Source organism: Bidens hawaiensis, unplaced genomic scaffold, assembly GCF_021521415.1.
Source record: "Bidens hawaiensis isolate Kalapana, Puna unplaced genomic scaffold, B.hawaiensis_p1.1 tig00038989_1, whole genome shotgun sequence".
In the NCBI taxonomy this organism is placed as follows: domain Eukaryota; kingdom Viridiplantae; phylum Streptophyta; class Magnoliopsida; order Asterales; family Asteraceae; genus Bidens; species Bidens hawaiensis.
The window spans coordinates 104,147-125,714 of NW_027505582.1; the positions used below are offsets into that span (position 1 = coordinate 104,147).

Consider the following 21,568-nt stretch of genomic DNA (forward strand, 5'->3'; position numbering starts at 1 on the left):
TTTAGTCTTTTTAAACGATTTTAACCATTTGACTCTCTGTTAAATTTTTAACATCTTTAACCCATTTGACCCGTTACAAATTAACATAGCCTACATTGACCCAACTGTATAAACAAGCCAGAATTGCCCGTTTTAATTTACCTAATTCTGCTCTATTTGCTTTGCCTACAAAAATTTAAATATATCTATCAAGAACCTGATGTTGTCAAGTCTATATATAATAATAATTTAATATTCTTTTTTCCAGCATTGACTGAATGAACTCAAGGTAGTGGACCGCTCAGGAGACAAAAAGACACCTTTTAAATTCGTTAAGGACTAAGTTTTGTGCTTGATCTTGGTACTAATTATGTTTGAGATTGCTTATTTTCACCAACTTATAATTTATAAACTTTTTAAAAATTAATAAGGTGTTTGGGATTGCTTATATTATGAGAGGAAAAGTTACACTTTTGTAGCTTATTAACTTAATGAAAAGTTATAAGGATGTAAAATAAGAAATCCCAAACACCCCGGCAATAGACTCGGTTTTTGTGGAGACAAAAGCAGTTGTGACTCAAATACTTGATTAGTATCGTCTTCGTACTTCATCTAAAGCATGAATGAACGATTCACAGTGTAGGATGTATTGCTACATGAAATACAAGTGTTTGGTAATTGAACAGCTAAAATCAATTCAAATACCTTCAAATAACTTGAATAATCAAGATATTGATTAATGATGAGTACAAAGACAACATAATTTATCAAAAGATATTATGAAACTTTTTTGTTACATCAAAAGTTAATTTTGGTAGCTCGATATATACAAAAAGTAAAAGGTGCATAGTTGAATTCATCTTAATAAGTGTTGTTTATTTTAACAATCTTAAGTTCAATTTATACAGTTCAAAGGTAATAACACGGATTCTTTTCTATGTTTTATGACTTTGTTTATTATAGGCTTTCAAGACTAGAAAGGCTTAGTTCGAACAAATTTTTCCTAGAAACTTGTTCATGGCATGGAATATATTCAACTAGCAACGGCTTATACCGTGTATATCTTATAGTTGTAGTGTTTAAACTTTCAATTGATTATTGAAAAATTTAAAACTAAAAGACATGATTATGTTTGGGTTTATCAAATAGTTGTGGTCTTGTGTAATAAACTGAAATTTTTTAGAACAAGAGTACACAACTATGTACGTGTTATGTGAAGCTTCCGACGTAGCCAATTCATTCGACACTTGTAGTTTCCTTTGAATTAGGAGTGGCGAGTCTAATGGTTGTTTCCTTTGTTATTTACCGTAGGCCTATAAATGTCTATACGTTTTGAGTCTAGGTTTGATGAATTGATCTAAGTTTCTTTCTAAATTATGTCCGGTTTCTATCTTATTTCTTTGGCTAATAAATTACTGGATTGAACCACATCAGTACGTTTTTATGATATGGACGTGTGGTTTTCTAGTAAGAAAGGGAAATTTTTTAACCGAAGTGCACAACTATGTCTTTTCTTACAAAGACATTCATGCAGGTTACTTGATTTCAAAACCATAACAAGCGATTGCATAAACAAGATAACAAGGAATAGTTAAAGACACTTTTCTGGGATGTTTAAAGACGAACACTACTGGTGCTGAGAACGCAATGACAAAATCAGATGTGTGGTGTTGAATGCACCTTGGAACAAAAAACTCTTGTGATACATCAAAGAACAAAGATAATATATTCCTTGCAGCAAGTATTTATATCTGGGTTGTGGCTAAGGGTGTTTGGATGCAAGTTTTCATATGCTGGGTATGAAGAACAAGTCAGGTGACCTGATAACCATTTCCTTAAAGATGAAGATAATTAGGTCATTTTACTTTAACCTAAAAACTGAGCAGTCTGTTTATTACTGCTACTTGGTAATATTAATCAGTCCAAAAATCAAACTGTATGGCAATAATAGGTAATCAAGGCAATTCAAGATACCAACACCAACAAAGCAACGAACAATAAAAAGAACAATTAAAGTGAATGTCCAGAAATAGCAACGCTATATTAATGAGGCAATTTGACATCATAAGCTCATCCATCACATGATAAGAGCTTGTTCTGTGCATTGGAAAACTGAACAAGTTGTCCTAAGATGGCAATACAGAGTTTTTCGACAAAAGGGGATACGTGAAAGATACACACGCACTTTAGACAACCCTATTATCATACAAAACATACTTGAAACTACCTGGGAACCACACGCAAGCCAACAAAAAGCTCTGTGTAAAATTCTTCTGTGCAAAATGTTAACAAAAGATGTTTACCACAAAACTACTTTAAGAGCTACATTAGTCAACAAGTCAAGCAAAACATTTTGATCACCTTATCAAGAGTTTGAGTAATAAGAACATAAGATGAAGGAGAAACCAAACATGTACAAAAGGAGATGAAGCTTACTTCATAATCTTTTAGAGCAACCGTGGTTATTCTTCAGTGAATCAACAAGTCAAAAGGGTTAACACTAGTTAGTTAATGAACACATAATCTATAAGAAGGAAAAGATTTTGTCAATATATGTTTTTTATTATTGATTGTATTGCCTCTTATTTATCCTTGATTTTTGGCTTAATTTAAGCCTTTTGATGTATATAACCTTTGTATGTGATTACTGAAATACACACATAATTATTGAAGATACCAAACTTTTATGGTATCAGAGCGTGGTTTTACAATCAGCTCGTTCTTATTTTCAAAACCCTAAACACAGCCGCCTACTGTTTCACCATGGCAGGTGAAGACCAAACCAAATAAACCCAGCTGCTGATCATACTTCTCCTTACTACCTGAACCCCTCTGACTATCCAAGGCAAATGCATGTTAATGACGCCTTGAATGACAACAACTATCTTGATTGGGTCCAAGAGATGGAGACTTTTTTGTTTGCCAAAAACAAGGTTGGGTTCGTCGATGGAACCTTGAAGAAACCAGAAACTGAAGATTCTAATCACGCGTCATGGTTACGCTGTGACGCCATGATTAGAGGATGGCTAACTACAGCCATGGAGAAAGAAATAAGAGTTAGTGTGAGGTATGCTAATTCTGCCGAAGAGATATGGAGTGATTTGAAAGATCGCTTCGGAAACGAAAGCGCCCCTAGGGCATACGAATTGAAACAACTGCTGATTTCAACTAGCCAAGATGGGTCCTCTGTGTCGGCCTATTTCACAAAACTAAGAAGTTTATGGGATGAAATCGGGTCAACCATCTCTGTCCCAAGATGCTCCTGTGCAGGATGCACTTGTGGAATAAGCAAAAGGTTAACCGACTTAAGAGACAAAGAAAGATTGTACGAGTTTTTGCTCGGACTCGACAGCGATTATTCCACCATCATAACTCAAATTCTTGCTATGAAACCCATTCCTACATTATTAGAAGCATACCGTCTCGTTTATGAAGATGAACAACAACGTGCCGTGTCTACAGGGAAGAAAACCAACACCGACTCCGCTGCATTCCAAGCTTTCATGAAACGAGATGGAGCTGCTGCTGCGCATAACCAAAACGGGCCCAAAAATAACAAAAGGATCATTGTAGACAAGGCAGAACATTGTGACTTTTGTGGGAAAGATGGTCACAACCGTGACGTATGCTTCAAGCTAGTCGGTTATCCGGAATGGTAGCCCGGAAAGGGAAAAGCAGAAAAAGGAAGGACAAAGGCGGCATGCGTAGAGGCTGTTGCTACATGCGGCGAGCCAAGCCGAAACGAGTCAAGCCCTATACCGGGGTTGAATGCAGAACAATACAAGCAATTCATCAATTTATTCACAGCAAAGAACCCATCTAATGTGGAAGTTACTCAACCAATGGCTAACATGGCAGGTAGACTCGAAGAAGGTAACAGATGGGTTGTAGACTCGGGTTTCACTGAGCATATAACCCACAGTTTTGAATCGTTCCTTGGTAACATAGAATCATCACAAGAATTGCCCGTGACTATACCCAATGGTGAATCGGTACCCGTTAAGGGAAAAGGATTGTGTGTTTTGCCAAATGATATCAAAATTCGTGACGTCCTATACGTTCCAGAATTTACATGCAACTTGTTATCTGTTAGTCGTTTAACTCAAGATCTACGTTGTGCAGTAACCTTTTTCCCGGATTTCTTTGTTATGCAGGACTTGAGTTCGAGGAAATTGATTGGGACGGGTAAATGTCAACAAGGTCTATACCGGATGAGAATGGTGGGAAATAAAAGGATGGCTATGGCGTTTACGAATAACATGTGGCATCAACGTTTGGGACATGCTTCACACAGTAAACTTTCGTTTTTTTGATTTTGTTTCATTTAAAACTGATGATGATGTTTGTGATTCATGTGCGAAAGCAAAATTTACAAGATTACCGTTTATTACTAGTTTTATTAAAGCGAAAGATTGCTTTGAACTTTTACATTGTGATATATGGGAAGATATCGCACGCCCTCGTTAACTAGAGCAAACTATTTTTTGACTATTGTTGATGACTTTAGTCGATCGGTTTGGGTTTATCTAATAAAACATAAGTTGGATGCAAGTGATTGCTTAATTTCCTTTCATAAGATGATTAAAACGCAATTTAATAAAACTGTAAAAAGGATTCGATGTGATAATGGAGGGGAATTCACTTCGAACCGAATGACAACCTTTTATAGAGAAAAAGGGATATTACTTGAAACGACATGTCCGCACACTCCGCAAAAAACGGAGTCGTTGAGCGGAAGCACCGACATTTACTTGAAACCGCAAGGGCATTAAAATTTGAAGCGCACTTGCCATCCACCTTTTGGGGTGAATGCATTTTAACAGCTGCATACATAATAAATAGACTTCCATCCAAGCTCTTAATAATGTAATCCCCTATGAGGTTGTTTACAACCATAAGCCAAGTTATGATCATATGAAAGTCTTCGGTTGTCTTGCTTACTACCGCAACACCGAAACGAAAGGTAAGTTTGAGGAAAGAGGGAGACCGGGTATATTCTTGGGATACCCTTACGAAACAAAGGGTTACAAAGTATTCGATGTCAAGAATAATAAGATGGTGGTATCAAGGGATGTGAAGTTCGTTGAAAACATGTTTCCGTATGGCAGCATAAACATACAAACTGAAAATGAAGAATCAGAGATTTTTGAACTACCACCTTGGTACCAGCACACTTCCCATGAAGCAACCACCAACAACAATCAAAATGAAATATCAGAAAATGATGTTGGTTTTGTTCCTGAAGACAATAATGTTAGTGGTGTCCCTAAAGACATGCATGGGGAAACAGAAGCCACGTAACATGAACCAAATAATTTTGAAACAAATGAAAATGTTCCAGTAGAGAACAATGAGTCCATAGCTTCTCACAACAATATTGGCCCAATAGAAAATAACCCAACCAATGATGTTGGTCCTAGTGACGAACAAACAGAAAGTGTTAACGAGGTCCAAGAACCGGCTATTAGGAAAAGAAACCGACTCGTCCGGCGCATCTCAATGACTACATCGTTGATCTCCCACCATCCGTAGACCAAGCATTACCCGCCGCCAATCAAGATTCCTCTACGGTACACTCAATTGCTAATTTTATTTCTTATAAAAATTTCACTAATTCACATAAAGCCTTTTTGGCGGCCATTGGTTCAAACGATGAGCCCAAAACTTTTAACGAAGCCATACATGACGTGAATTGGAGAGAAGCGATGAAGAAAGAAATCCCTGCTCTTGAACTAAATGGCACGTGGAGCCTTGAAGAATTACCAGAAGGAAAGCGAGCTATCGGATCAAAGTGGGTATATAAAATAAAGTACAAACCGAACGGGCAAATCGAGAGGTACAAGGCAAGGTTGGTAGCAAAGGGGTTTACACAAATGGAAGGGATTGACTTTCATGGCACAAACTCATTTCCGTAAGAACACTTCTAGCAATTGCCGCCAAAAGAAATTGGATTATTCACCAACTTGACGTCAACAATGCTTTCTTGCACGGAGATTTAGACGAAGAAGTTTACATGAAGATTCCACAAGGTTTTGAATAGGGAAAAGAAAACAAGGTGTGCCGACTCAAAAAGTCACTTTACGGCCTAAAACAAGCATCAAGAAACTGGTACCAAAAGTTTACTTCGTCGTTGCAACAAATTGGCTTCAAGCAATCTGGAGCCGACCATTCCTTACTCATATTCAAAACCGAGAGCTCCTTCGTTGCAGCCCTCATTTATGTGGATGATGTCATTCTCGTGGGCAATGATATGGAAAAGATTAAAGAGACCAAGACGTTTCTTGACAAAAAGTTTAGTATTAAAGACCTTGGGCTGCTCAAATATTTATTGGGGATAGAAGTCACACGTACTCGAGAAGGAATAGTTTTGAATCAGAGAAAGTATATCCTTGACATCCTTGAAGATAGTGGCATGACGGGTTGTTGACCGAGCGCTTTTCCCATGGAACAAAACACGAGACTTGGAAACGACGATGAAGAGGCACGCACTGATGCAAGTAAATATCGAAGACTGGTGGGTAGACTTTTATATTTGCAAGCCACTAGACCGGACATTACTTATTCAGTTAATGTGCTAAGCCAATTCGTAGGGGATCCTCGCATTAATCACATGGAAGCTGCCATGCAAGTACTGAGATATTTAAAAGCCACACCTGGCCAAGGATTATTGCTCCCAAAAGAAGGGGAACAAATTTAGTAGGATACACGGACTCGGATTGGCTTGGGTGTCCCGATATGAGAAGATCAAGAAGTGGTTACCTACTACTTTTAGGTGGGGCGCCAGTGTCATGGAAATCAAAGAAGCAGTCAGTTGTGTCACGATCCTCGGCGGAGGTTGAATACCGTGCGATGGCCGGCACAGTAAGCGAGATTCTTTGGTTACGATGGCTTTTAAGAGAATTAGATGTTGTGCAAGAAGGCTCGACACAACTGTTTTGCGACAACTTGGCTGTCAAACACATTGCAAACAATCCAGTGTTCCATGAAAGAGCGAAACACGTAGAGATGGACTGCTACTTTGTGCGGGAACGTGTCGAATCAAAAGAGATAAACCCATTACATATCGATACCAAGTCTCAAATCGCTGATCTATTCACGAAACCGTTGGGAGCTCGACAACTACAGTTATTACTCGACAAGTTGGGCATTCGCAACCTTCATGCTCCAACTTGAGAGGGAGTATAAGAAGGAAAAGATTTTGTCAATATTTGTTTTTTATTATTGATTGTATTGCCTCTTATTTATCCTTGATTTTTGGCTTAATTTAAGCCTTTTGATGTATATAACCTTTGTATGTAATTACTGAAATACACACATCATTATTGAAGATACCAAACTTTTATAATCCAATATTATAATTGTTATAATATTCAGATTCTCAATCATTTCAATTTATACCTAAGATTCTTCAGGTACCTACATTTACCGGTTAAAATAATTTGTTGAATAAATGGTGAACGAACAAGAACAGGGCATGTTAGTTTAATAATAATCGAACAAATGACTGAAGATGTTCGTTTATCTTCATTTGTTAATAGTATAAATGAGCGGTTATTAAGCGTGAACGGACATAAACGACATGTATAGTTAAAAGAAAATAAAAGTGAACTTAATTGTCAAGGCAAACGGGCCACATCAAACAAACAATTAAGCCGACCCAAACCGACCAATACACCTATTAATATATATTATGTAATACGGAGTATTAAATAAAAACTATAGAAAAGCTCAATAAGAAATATATTTCACATGTCTACAAGTATTGAGTTACATAAAAAGAATATATCACAAAGTAGTGTTAAAACATAAATCCATTAATCTCCGGAACAGATACGTACATACAAGACAAGAAAAATAACTGAAGCTAAAGCTTTACACAATCTATAAAGAGTAAGTATCACCCTACACAGTGATAACTGAGACTTCAATACATACGATTATGGATCGGTTCAGTAGCAACCCAATTCAAAGAATGGATTTAACAAATGACTGACCTGGGTATGATTAATCAAGAGTGAGAGAACGGTAGATGGAGCCACACAAATCAAAAGTTTCTCAACCCACAGTGGAATGACAGCAGGAGCGGATTTTAATCACCATCGGAATAGAAACGGACAAATATAATGTAAGCAATGAAGTGAAATTGAAGGTTTCCTTGTAAACTCCAGTTTTGCCCTCCACACCTTTGCATTAGATGTTGTATTAAATCATGTAAAACTCTTAAACAAAAAAGTTCTTAACATACCCATACCATGCAAAATGCTTTATAATTTACAAGTATAGATTAAACACTCAGGTGATTGTTCTTATTATGAATGACCAAAACAGGATTTACAAAGTGGTATAGAATACCCTTGTCACTTTAGGACACTATTGGTGACATTAAACATATGTAGCCCAATTTTGTTAGCTGAGAATGTGACATTAATGTCCGATCATACCTCACGAGTGACATGGCTCAAGAAGCACTGAATGATGCAATGCGGGTTCAAGTGGTCTCGCCCGTGTGACACTCACAGAGAGCTAGCTGCAAATGACCAGTGATCATATCGTGTTGACTTGACAGAACACTTAGAGAAAAGAGTTTACAGAACACTTGTTGGCAAAAAATAAAAATTGAAGGGCCCAACCGGGTTCGAACCGGTGACCTATTGATCTGCAGTCAATTGCTCTACCACTGAGCTATGGACCCTTTGTTTGAACTTACTTTGAATGGTTTTATATTATACTAATGACTGTTATTATTATTACAAATATTACAGAAACTTGACACCAGGACCATTGTGCTAACATGAAGGAGTCAATATATAGAATGGAGACGAAGAGAAACGAAATCAGCCTCAACAATTGTTCCGGACAACAGTTCTCCTGTTTTGTTCTCAGCCATTAACTATTAAACAATGCACCTACCTTATTCTTAAAATGTATATACCTTCAAATGCTTCTAACAGAAAAAAAAAATTTTAATTCAATCTTGGCTTTGGAGTACCGGGCCATCCTGAAGTATCGGTTAATGATCCCTTTGTTTCCGATAGATGAGCCGTGCCCGGTTTGCCGTAAGGTTTGTTTGGATTCTTTTGGCGAGCATGCGGTTCACTGCAAAGAGTTGTCTGGGTTTAAGTACAGGCATGATTTAGTGAGGGATGTTCTATGCGATGTTCTTAAACGAGCCGGAATTTCGGCTAAAAAGGAAGCCCCCGTAAACTTTCTTACGGATCTCAAGAAGGAAGATCTACATTACGACCGGCCGATATACTTGTTTTTGGGTGGGTATGGGGAAACACGCTTGTGTCGACCTCACAGGAGTGTCCCCTCTTGTTGGGATTAGGGACACTGGATTTGTAGCAGGCCAGGCAGCATTGAAGGCGGCATCGGGCAAGGTTGCTAAACACGAGAGAGCTTGTTTGGAGAATCAACACGTGTTTATCCCCTTCGCCTTTGACACTTTTGGTTTCTTAGCTCCGGATGCCGTGGACTTTTTGAATAGGGTTCAGAAAGTTGTGTATAGTAACGTATTAGCCCATAAGAATCAAAACTTTGTTTTTAGTCGGATTGGGTTTGCTATCCAAAAGGGGGTTGCGGCGCAGCTTGTTGCCCGCTTACCTGCCACTTCATTGTAAATCGTTTGGATGTTTCTATGAAATATAAAAGGAGCGTTAATTCAATCTCAACTACTTGCTTGATGAAACTCTTAAACTCAACCCGGTTTTTAATTATAACACAAGGATGCAGATTCTAGATTTTGGAAACATATTCTATCAAATTGTCATAAGATCAAAAAGTAAATACATAATACAATAACACTTTATGAGTATATCATGCTAAATAAAGACCAGATATGCTCAGGGCCTCATTGGGAGCGGCATCTCTATCTTATGGTTACCTTACCTACGGGTGGGACATCAACCTCCTGCAAAGCGCCACCTCACCACTGCCTCTTGTAAGCATGCCGCTTAAACCATGTGAAGCGCTAGGAACATCACCTAACAGCATAGGCGCGCTTTCTAAAACCAAGCCTTACATGCTTCATATGTTACTGTAAATCAATTATATAACTTGTATTACCCTAAGAAAAGATTAAAACTTTGATATAAAACTAGGTGATGATGTTTGGTCACTTTGGGTTCACTCGCTACAGCAAGCAAATGATATAATTGTAAAGTTGAGTGGGTCGAAATTGACACCTCTACTTCCAGCACCGAATAGTGGACATGTTTCTATGAAAAATCATATTAAGTGTAGATCTTATTTTTTGTGTGCATTTGGGAATGGTAGAACTCACATCTTGCTATTAGATGATGCATAATCTATACATTCCTAATTAAAACCGTGTGTTAGTTATCAAGAAAGGCATTTAACATGTTTAAGTTTCCAGAGACTCATTCAGTGTATTAATTCACAATTACGTAACTCACCTCACAAAACCATTCGTTCAAAATGAAGTTTAAAGTATAGAAAGCAAAAAAGGGTACCAAAAAGAGGTCCTACCGGGAGTCGAACCCAGGTCGCTGGATTCAAAGTCCAGAGTGCTAACCACTACACCATAGAACCAGATGCGACACCTTGTCGATCTAATTTTATATGTATATCGATTACAGTAGACGATACATTCCTAAACTAATGCTTGTTTCCTACGATGATTTCTTGCTGCTTTGGAAAACTGATGCTTGCTTCCTATTTGATGATAAAAACTTCAATGCTTTGCTGCAATGATGTTTGAAATGATAATATGTATAACGAAAATGATTTGTTGCTAGGCCGACATGCATGTAATGGATATTGGATTTGGAAACACCTCCAAAAAGTGGATGAATTTATGTTGTTTTTTAGTTTATCGTCTCTATCTAATGATGTGTCCTTGCATGTTGGTGCTGCTTTCTCTTTTGATTACCCGTCCATCAAGTTGAGTATTCTGAGAGAAATCTTTAAAAATGTTCGTGAGAGAAATCTTTAAAAATTTATAGAGAATTGTAAGTGGTTGTGAGCGGGGGAGAGAAATTTTTTAAAAAAGATGAGTAAATTTGGAGGAACACTGTTTATCCTTTATTTATTTTTTAATATATTTGAAAGTGATTGTGAGTTGAGGAGAGAGAAAATATAATGATAAAAATGTAAAAGAAGTATTATTTAATTATATATAAGAGAGAAAATATAATATTATTAGTGTAATTATAGAGATAGAGATAAAGAAGCTGACGTGAATGCGCTAATATGAGATGTTAATCGAGAGTTATCTGATGAATACAATTGAGGTGGGTAGTTCTTTATAAATTTTAGGTGGCTTCTTCTATTTTGTACTGCTCATTAGGGGGTTTGTAAGTTAGCACCTTGCCGAGATTATCTTTGAACAACTTGCTTTTAATTAAGTTACTTTTGATTTTGAAAAAAATACAAAATAAAAAAAATAGGTCACAATGGTATATTCAGAATTTAAAAATACGTTACGTTCATCGAATAACATGGTTAGGAGTGAAATGCCACTCAAAACATATGTTATATTAAAAGTTATTTAACAAAACTAAATTGTATTACATACGACATGTCTTAATTTTTAACAAAATTTGTATTGAGGCGTAGATAATATAAAATAAAAAAAGACAACGTTTAAGTGAACAAATAAAAAGTATTGAATGCAATATTTATAAGATAAACTTTACTTACAACCCAATCTAACCTACCTCAACTTTTAATAAAAGAAAACTAAGTTCTCTCTCATCTACCTACACAACATAACTTTTCACCTTTCATTCACAACATTATACAAACCAATTATTTTATTACATATATCTTATTCAGGTTTTAATTTATTATATAAAAACTTGTTATAACTAATAAAATATGTTATAACTAATCAAAATTTGTTATGTTATTTTATTTTAAATAGTATTATATTAAGTATAGAATAATTATTAAAAAAAGTTACGTTCATTAAACACACTTAATTACATAGATGATTTAAGTTACAAGCGTGACACTTTATGTAAAATTATAAGTATATAAGATGAAAACTGCATAATTATTCACCAAATGAATGTTTTGTTTCCATATATGCTCAATTAGATCGATTTTTAGAGCGTTATGAGATTCTCTAATGCAAACCATGCTCTATTGGTCATATAACTTGATAGGTTTGTAATTCGTTCATTAGAGTATTGAAAGGTTGTTCATTGTCTTCATTAGAACTTCTTCATTACCAATTTGTAGGCCTGTCACATATTCAGATGGATCATAATAGTGAAGGTATGTGTCTTGTTCATCTTCAATTATCATATGATGAATGATTATAATCATAACTTTTCCTTCCATATACTTATTCCACGCAAGATATGGATATCGAAGAAATGCAAATCGAGCCTGTAGAACTCTAAATGCTCGTTCAAAATCTTTTTTAACGAACTCTTGATGTTAAGCGAATACTTTATGTTTATGATGTTATGGAGAAGTTATAGACTTAACAAAGAAAACCCATGAAGGATATATTGTCTGTGAGATAATGTGTCCTATTATATTCCTGACCATTCACGACATAACTCACATTTGGTGCTCGACCATACAGTACATCACTAAAATAGGAGATCATTGGAGGACATTAATATCATTGCACGTACCAAGTGTTATCTAAAGAATGTGTGTCATATCCATAAGTCATATGATGTAACAGATTCTAAAATAAAGGTTGGTTTACCACTTCTACTTGCATATTTCCCAACTCAATTGGTAGGATAAAGTGCATACAATCAGTGTTGCAAACCATTCATGGGAATCCACGTTCAATCCCTACATGGCCTAGTGTTGCTAAATCACCATCATTTGGCCTTCTTTGGTACTCTGGACCGAAACATGAAATAATATACCTTGTACGAACTTTATAAGTGGGGCCCTTGTTACAACTTCACTCATTCTCAAATAATGCCCTATACGCTAACACCCGCACAACTCCAAAAGATTTCTACAATGGTGACAGACCATGTAACTGTTGTAATAAAAGATATATCCTTAGATGAATATATAGATACCGACTCTATTACATGGTTACCAAAAGCTAAATAAAAAAAAGGATACAACACGTATTTATTTTATTTGGAGATATTACCTCGGGATCCACTTTTTGGGGAATATGATTTGAAGCAATAACAAGAATATTTCTAGTTTTATAATCCCTGGAGAAAAGGTTCACTAATAGACCTAGGGAGAAGTCATTTGACTTATTCAGTGGCATCATGTCTTGTTGAAAATAAATGTCATTGGTCGTACTAGCAGCCACTATGCGTAGGAATGATAGTTTTTTTATTCAAAATCTATGTCGAAAAATTGTTTGATCGTACGTTGGTTGATCAACAAAGTAGTCTTGCATCAAACATTCCTCACCCTACTCACGTTCCCAATTGCAATGCCTACTTCTTGTAAGAGGATGATCTCTTATGATCATATTTGGCATCTTTGTGAGTAACTAAATTATGATGTCGTTAATTTGACGATTTGATTAATTAACTCGTTATTGCCATGCTTCAAACTTATTTGAGTATGTTGAATTGAAGCTATTTGATAAGCTTTCACTATATGATATTGTTTAAAGAGATTGAAATGAAAAGTTCAACTTAAATGAGAAATTATATCAAGTTTGTGCTATATTTATGCAAGAAAAATAATGGATTTTCATACCAGATGATGTTATTGTTTCTTATCTAAATAAAAGCAACACACCCAATGAAAAGTTGACAAATGAAAAATTGAAGATAAAGTTAAATTGAGTGGATAATGTTATATTATCTTATATCTAAATAAAAACCAAACATCCAATAAATATTTGACAAATGGAATATATAATGTTAAGTTGACTGGAAATGTTGAATTATTTTTTCTAGATACAATCAACCATCCAATGAAATGTTGACAAATGAAAAATTGAATATAATTTAAAATGAGCAGATATATCATATTATTTTATTTTATAAGTACATAGAATACATATGTGGATAATCAAATATCTTCAAATCTACTCAATACATAACTTAATAATCAAATATTTTACACATAAATAAAATACATAACTTGATAATCAAACATCTTATATACCAATTAAAAACACACTAAAAATAAAAACACACAATAGATAATCTTACACATATATAAAATTTGGAACTAGATTCACTTTCCATAAAACTTCCAAATTAGTTGGTTTTTTAGGCTTTCTTTAGTAGATGGCAATTGCTCCTTTCGTAATTGTGTATAAAGATGCAGGAGTTGCATTTTCTTTAGACCTCTTTCTTCCTTTTGACGTGGCTTTGCTTTCTCCATGTCGAGTTTCTTTTGAAAAACGTATTATCATTGTCTTCAATAAGCTTCAGTGCATGAATTTCTTCAATAATTGCATTAGAAGCCTTACCTTTTACTTTTTATTAGCTACATCTCTACCTGTTGGACGTTGAATTGTTAAACAACTAGTATTTAGCGTTTCTAGGCTGGAATAGTCTCCTTCTTCAGCAGTCCTCGATCTTTTGGTACTACCGCCACTCTTTTCGTTCTCCACTTCATATTTAGGACAAGAACGTTTTGTGTCGAAATGTGTAGGTAAGACCTACTTCGGGTGTTTACACATAACTTCATTATAACAATGGTATCAGTAAACTTGCTTTCTGTATCTTGCTTATAAATTTTATGAGCTTCACGCTCAACATTCGTCTGGCTCATTCCGCTTTTTAAGCGTCGATATGCTTCCTCAATGCACCAACCCACTTATGAACCCTTTCGGTAAATAGTTTATAACGACCTTTAGTTTGTTAAACATATCTCTTACCAAGATTTTCTGTTTTCTGCGTGAGCTTCATCATACAACTTCTTTACTTTTTCCCACATTGATGTATATTGCTAGTTTTTGCAACAACTATAATCTTCAATAATAATACACCATGATGACATTAAAGCAACATCTTCAGCAACATCACATAAAGTTCATGTATGTTTTTCAGTATTTTATGTGGTTTGAAAATTTTTAGTGACAGAAAGTTGACTCAAGTATGAATAATAAAAAGTGTTTTCATAGTATTGATTATTTAGGTAATCTCTATAACAAAAATGATTATTTGGAAACGATGGATCCATGGTTGGGAATATGAAATTAAAAGAGATTAGAGATAGAGAAGTAAGATTAAACGTGAATATATTCTAGTTCTATCCATTACATATAATGGTAAAGTTAAAATAAAAATGAGGACAAAAATGAGAAGTGTGAGAAGTATTTGAGACCACACAAAAAACCTTTTAAAAATAAATTCAAATATAATAATAGAAAAATCATAACTCAAAATATAATTAAAAAACGAAAAAATTTAAAAAACTAAAATGTTTTCATCATCGTTCTCGTTCAAAAAAAAATTAAAAAATAAAAAAAATTGATGAAATGCCATAACGCCAAGATCAAATACACAATGACGAAAATAAACAAAAGACACAAATATAACTAAAAAATACACAATAGACTGCAAATTATAACACAGTGTCAAACAAAATATAGCATAATGTTAAATAATATAAATAACACAATATAAAGAAAAAAGACTTAATGTCAAGGAAAAAAAACACAATCAATTACCAGGGTAAAGTTAAAATACAAATGACAACAAAAATGAGAAGAGTGAGAAAGAATCCAGTCCATTGATCTTATATTTGAATGACTAAGATTAATTTAATAAATAAAAATTGAAGCAAAGGGCATAAAGGTAATAACCCACCTTTGTTGACTTTTTCTATCCACATGCAAGACACATGCCAATTCCCCCGTCATTTTAAAATGTCCATAACTTTTTCATACGATATTATTTTATTTTTTTAAAAAAATCACCATAATAATAAGCGTTTTTTTATCTTTAATATGAGTATCATATTGTTATATAAAAATAAAAATAAAATTAATGGGTTTTTTAATTGTGTTTTTTTGTTGTTCATTGTGTCATTGTGTAATATGTTGTTTCCATTGTGTTTTACGTTTCAAGTCATTGTGTTCTATATATTCACCATTGTGTCTTACGTTTTAGGTCATTGTGTTATACGTATTCACATTGTGTCTTACATTTTAGGTCATTGTGTTATACGTATTCACCATTGTGTTTTACGTTTTAAGTTATTGTGCAACATGTATTAATCATTGTGTTTTATGTATTAGATAATTTGCTGTTATTTTATCATTATTTTTACATATTATTATTACACAATGGTGTTATTAGTATTTAAAAGAACATAATGATGAGTTGAAAGATACAATGACGAAAAAACACAATGACGAAAAAAGACACAATGATAAGCGAAAAGACACAATGGTGTGCGAAAAGACACAATGACGATAAAAGATACAATGATAAGCGAAAAGACACAATGGTGTGCGAAAAAACATAATGACGAAAAAAGACACAATGACGAAAAAAGACACAATGATAAGCGAAAAGACACAATGGTGTGCGAAAAGACACAATGACGAAAAATGACACAGTGACGAAAAAAGACACAATGATAAGCGAAAAGACACAATGGTGTGCGAAAAGACACAATGACGAAAAAAGGCACAATGATAAGCGAAAAGACACAATGGTGTGCGAAAAGACACAATGATGAAAAAAGACACAATGAGACAAAAAAGACACAATGACGAAAAAAGACACAATGGTGTGCGAAAAGACACAATGACGAAAAAAGACACAATGATAAGCGAAAAGACACAATGGTGTGCGAAAAGACACAATGACGAAAAAAGACACAATGATAAGCGAAAAGACACAATGACGTGATTTTTGTTTTAAATTTTATATAACAAAAATCATACTCATATTAAAGATAAAAAAACGCTTGTTATTATGATGAATTTTTTTATTTAAAAAAATATCATACGAAAAAATTATAAACGTTCTAAAATGATGGGGGTATTAACATGTGCCTTGCATGTGGGGAGAGAAAATGTATACAATTACTTTTATACCCTTTCTCCTTTGGTCCCCACTTGACACATGTCAATTATTTATGGCTTCTCACACTTCTCATTTTTATTACATTTTGTAGAATAACTTGACCCTCAATGACCGAAATAAACACAAAACACAATAATAAATAAAAGAAAAAATGATCTTTTCACTCACTATTGTGTATTTTTTTAGAACGAGAAAGACGATGGAAACATTTTTGTGTTTTTACTTTTTCGTTTTTTTATTAAACTTTGAGTTATTATTATTTTTTTATTATTTTTGTGAGTTTTTTTTTGTTGACTACAAATCTTTTTCATACTTTTCATTTTTGTTCCTGTTGTAAAATAACTTGACCATTATGTGTAATATAATACATAGAATTATTAGATAATTTTAGATTTTTTAATAACAATTTCTATCAAAGAAATTAAAAAACCAATAGAACGCAGACACGTGGCAAATAAGATAATAGCAAAATTCTATTAAAAAAACCTTAAGATTTTTAAAGATTTAACAAAAAAAAATATTACAAACTCATATTAAAAAAACACATATTTTTAAAAGTACTCCGTTATTAATAAAAATGAAATTTATATCAAAATATTCGTAAAAAACAAACAAGTATGTATTTTAGATTTATAAAAAAAGTTAAATAATATAAACTATTAAAAAAATCCAGATTATATACAAACCTAATTGTTTGAAAAGAAAAAAGAAAAAGAATATTAAATTATAGAAAACCCATGTGTTAAAGTTGGTGTCTTGTGAGCGAGTTAAAGTTGGTGTCTTGTGAGCTAGGTTGAGATCATAACCAGGTTGTGAATTAAAGTTGGTGTCTTGTGAGCTAGGTCGAGATCATAACCAGGTTGTGAGTTAAAGTTGGTGTCTTGTGAGCTAGGTCGAGATCATAACCAGGTTGTGAGGTAAAAAGGTTGTTATCTTTTCTTTTCTTAAAAAATTGCCACGACCTCCTCCAAAAATCACCAATAAAGATGGTCTAAGGGGGTTGCTATTTGTATACATTGATAATAGTAAGCTTACCCGTGCCGCTAAGCGCGGCCATGAAATTCAAAATTGATGATATCCATCATTGGCTCATTATGTTACATCCATAATTAAATTTCGCAAGTCCATAGTGCATTATTTAATTATAGCACCATTCACAACGCCATTTTTGCAATAATAATTAACATTGTTATTGTTATGTATTTTTTTATCTTCCTTACCACCAATCCCAATATATAACCAAATGACAATGAAACCAAAAAGTTCAGTGAAAATTAAATCAAACACAAATGAAAAAAATCAAAGAAATACAAATTACAATGAAAATTACGACAAACAAACAAATGCAATGTTGTTTAACGCTTATACTAGCCCTAAAGCGAACCTAGGCTTAATTATCACTTAGTTATCGCCACTAAGGAGGTTAAAATAAGTCCAAAAAAATCATCATAATCTTTAAAATACAAAAGTAATCACAACCATCACAGACAGTAGCTGTCGCCGTTATAGATGGCCAGGGCCATGGGCAACGATCAGTGACATTCTTATCATCATCAAGTCAAAACAAAAGATTCTAAGTCAAAAACAATGGACAACATAAGGCACCACCATGTAACTCCAATATGGTCATAGACTGCCTTAGCAGCCGACAAGGCAACAACTATTAATATTCTTATCGGAGATGCCAGCAACCGCCACTGACATTGTTATAAACTTATAATCATTGACAAAAAATATGTAGGAATTTATTCGTCGCATGGACAGCCAGAGCCGTCGGCAACAACAGGAAAACAAACATTTCTTTGTTTATCTCTCTAAAATCATCGTTCAACCGCCAACGTCAACAATCACTAGAAAAAAGACTAGACATGAGACAAAGAGACATAAGGCGTGGTAGATGCAATTTCGCCGTAGCCATTGACAGCTGGAGCTGCTAGAATCAACGGCGACTCTTTGTTTCTCTCAGTCTTATTAAAATCACCATCCACCTAACCATTTGTATACTATCATCAACTCAAACCAAAAGGTTCAGAACCAGAAAAAGACGACAACGTCACCCATCACCGCTACAGACGTTCGGAACCGCCGACAACAATAGATGACCGTCCAAGTCTTCGTTTTTTTGGTCTGGAACCACCATCCAACTAATTTCTGTCTCCAGACAAACATAAAACAAAGAACCATTGATGTTTAAAATGAAAAGGGTTAGATATAAGATCTAGATCTGAGAGAAAAAGAGAAGACAAATTGATATGTTAGTGAAACAATGTAAAAGATTGGTGGTCTTGCAACAACACTCAAGAAGAGCATGTGTAATATAAGCTTGCAAATACTTGATAAGAAATTACTTATTTACTAGTAAACATCAATTTGATTGTGGAAGAAAGAACATCAAGCAACATTAATTAAATCTGTTGCACGATATCGAATTTTAAATCTACAAATCCTTCATGCTCATGAACCCCTAAAATCGGAACAGTACGTCCGTCCATGGAGACTCACACGCAAACACACACACACATGTAATTAATATGTCAGCGTTTTCCAGTTGTAAGTAATCGAAACCACAATTTCCGGTTCTTCAATCAATCTTCATCTTCACAAAACGAAAATATATATTATTTTAATTTTATTTTCGCTAACCAACCGCCCAACCTATCATTTTTTACTAGCAAAATTGCCCACGCGTTAACGCAGGTTTGTGCAAGTTATCTTCTCTTGTTGGTTTGTAGTGTTTACCGTGGCGTGTAATGGTTTATCAGTGTGAGCACGTTGGTTGTGGGAGTTTTTCTGTGGGGGGGGGGGGGGGGGTGGGGGTGAAATACACACTAAAATATTAATTGATGCATATATATTTGGTACATCGTGTTTATTTAAATAATAAAGTAGGTTTCTGGTGACGTGATCAACTTAAAGGATTCAATGCATGTACATATGTTCAAATTAAAGCTAGTAGTAGTTGTTGGTTAAAGAATGGTAAAAAAGGTAAAGGGTGGTCGTACATGATTTGGTTGTGCACATGTATACGGGTTTTTGCATATATATTGGATCAATGATGGTATAAAGTAACTGGTACTTAGGTTGCAGAACAAAAAAATGGTTATTTGGTTCTTTACAAACTGACAAGTAGGATGTGATGGGAATTTAAAAAAGAATATGACATTGAGAAACTTAAATAGTGGGAGAGACAGGGTCTCCATGAACAAAGCCCCCTTTTTGCTGGTAAACCAACTAATGTGGTAGGCATGCCCTAACGGTTTGTTGATGACCGCAATCTCATATAGTTTTGTTGTGTCAGTCATTGTAAACATTCTTCCGTTTGTAATGTAATTGATAATGGGTATCCACAAGTGCAAGGATATTGTCGGGATTGCAAGGGTTGTCACATGGGGATCCACTTATCTCGGAGTAGAGACCATATGCTGTATGATATGTTGCGGCTTCCATGAGTTACGAGCATGTGCAGGAAGTTGCTAATGTTTCCCAAATTGGACCTATAAGTTGATTTTGATGAAACGGGAGGGAAGGCTGTCTCTTTAACCTGTTCCGCTATCATTAAAATTTAATAACAACATTCATAAACACAGACCAGGCCTCCGAAACAATGAAGTACAACGCGTGTTGACAGGGCCGGCTCAACGTTCTCGGAGACCTAATATAACTAAATGTTGAGGCCTTTTTATTTTCTTTTCTTTATACGTATCGCGCTAAAGAGTATACAAGAATTATAGAATATGGATGATATGCCGTGATAATGGATATAAAGCTATCATTCTTAGCTTGTGACTCATCATTGAGTTACTAATTCTAAAAGAACTCTATTTTTATAATCTCATAATACATAACTCTTATTTAAAATGGAGGCCCTATAAATCTGGAGGCCTAAAGCCATTGCCTCATTTAGCTTACCCACGAGACTGCCCTGCGTGTTGACATAGAATTCCGTTGGATCACATGGAAGTCGTTCTTACATATTCCCTTTTTGTGTTGAAGGGTATTTGTGTCCATATTGTTGTTGTCTTAAATAAATGTGTCATATAATGAAATCGTTGGCATGTTTAATATGCAAACTATGTAGTCATTTGAAGGGACATTGTGTAATCCTAAAGCGTTTGTGATTGTGACATAATGGGCACAGGATTCAACGTTTGGTAGTCGTTTGCATGTCATGGTTATGGGGTTTCGAAGAATCAAGTCGTTGGTTTGTAGCAACATATGACATATGAGGCCATCCAAGTGCAAGTATATTGATTTCCATGGTGAGTGGTTGGATGGGGAAGTGAATAATTGATCGAGGGCCACAATCAGCCATTTGATCGTCAATCGGATACACATTCCAATCATTCTTGCGTACCAACAACAATTTTTGGTTGGTATCAACTGAAGAACTTGAAGAGTGTAATTTTTCAAAATCTGTTGTGGACCGTAGTTGATGCCACTCTTTGCAAACTGCCTTACAATTTGTGATGGCCTTTGTTGGTAGGCATGTGATGATGCAAAAATGAAGTATCTCGACACCTAAGTCATGAATGTGTACATCGATTCCTGCAGGTGACAATTCAAGTGTAGATGTGATTAAGAACTTGTCATAATGGTAAAGTAATAACATATTGTAACATAAAAATACAGTT

At 34.7% G+C, this 21,568-nt stretch overlaps 2 protein-coding genes and 2 non-coding genes across 4 annotated transcripts; 2 read left to right on the forward strand and 2 right to left on the reverse strand.

The window, feature by feature from the left end:
- The first annotated feature begins 2,828 nt into the window (after positions 1–2,828).
- On the forward strand, positions 2,829–3,638 carry LOC143614086 (uncharacterized). The gene has a single exon (XM_077087620.1). It carries the CDS (start codon positions 2,829–2,831, stop codon positions 3,636–3,638), a length of 810 nt encoding a protein of 269 aa, XP_076943735.1.
- Positions 3,639–3,830: 192 nt separating this feature from the next.
- LOC143614087 (uncharacterized) lies at positions 3,831–6,406 on the forward strand. The gene is made up of 3 exons (XM_077087621.1): positions 3,831–4,272; positions 5,605–5,774; positions 6,020–6,406. The coding sequence occupies exons 1-3, from the start codon at positions 3,831–3,833 to the stop codon at positions 6,404–6,406; spliced, it is 999 nt and encodes a 332-aa protein (XP_076943736.1).
- A 2,193-nt stretch (positions 6,407–8,599) lies between these two features.
- TRNAC-GCA (transfer RNA cysteine (anticodon GCA)) lies at positions 8,600–8,671 on the reverse strand. Its single transcript has one exon. It is a non-coding gene; the product is annotated as a tRNA-Cys (tRNA).
- A 1,787-nt stretch (positions 8,672–10,458) lies between these two features.
- TRNAQ-UUG (transfer RNA glutamine (anticodon UUG)) lies at positions 10,459–10,530 on the reverse strand. The gene has a single exon. It is a non-coding gene; the product is annotated as a tRNA-Gln (tRNA).
- Between the last annotated feature and the right edge of the window lie 11,038 nt (positions 10,531–21,568).

What these genes read in the sequence shown, in the direction of transcription:
- LOC143614086 (XM_077087620.1), top strand. Translation starts at nt 2,829, where the DNA reads ATGCATGTTAATGACGCCTTGAATGACAACAACTATCTTGATTGGGTC.
- LOC143614087 (XM_077087621.1), top strand. Translation starts at nt 3,831, where the DNA reads ATGGCAGGTAGACTCGAAGAAGGTAACAGATGGGTTGTAGACTCGGGT. An exon ending in TTTGGGACATGCTTCACACA is followed by an intron (nt 4,273 to 5,604) that starts GTAAACTTTCGT and finishes ATTCACATAAAG; the next exon opens with CCTTTTTGGCGGCCATTGGT. An exon ending in GAGCTATCGGATCAAAGTGG is followed by an intron (nt 5,775 to 6,019) that starts GTATATAAAATA and finishes GGTTTTGAATAG; the next exon opens with GGAAAAGAAAACAAGGTGTG.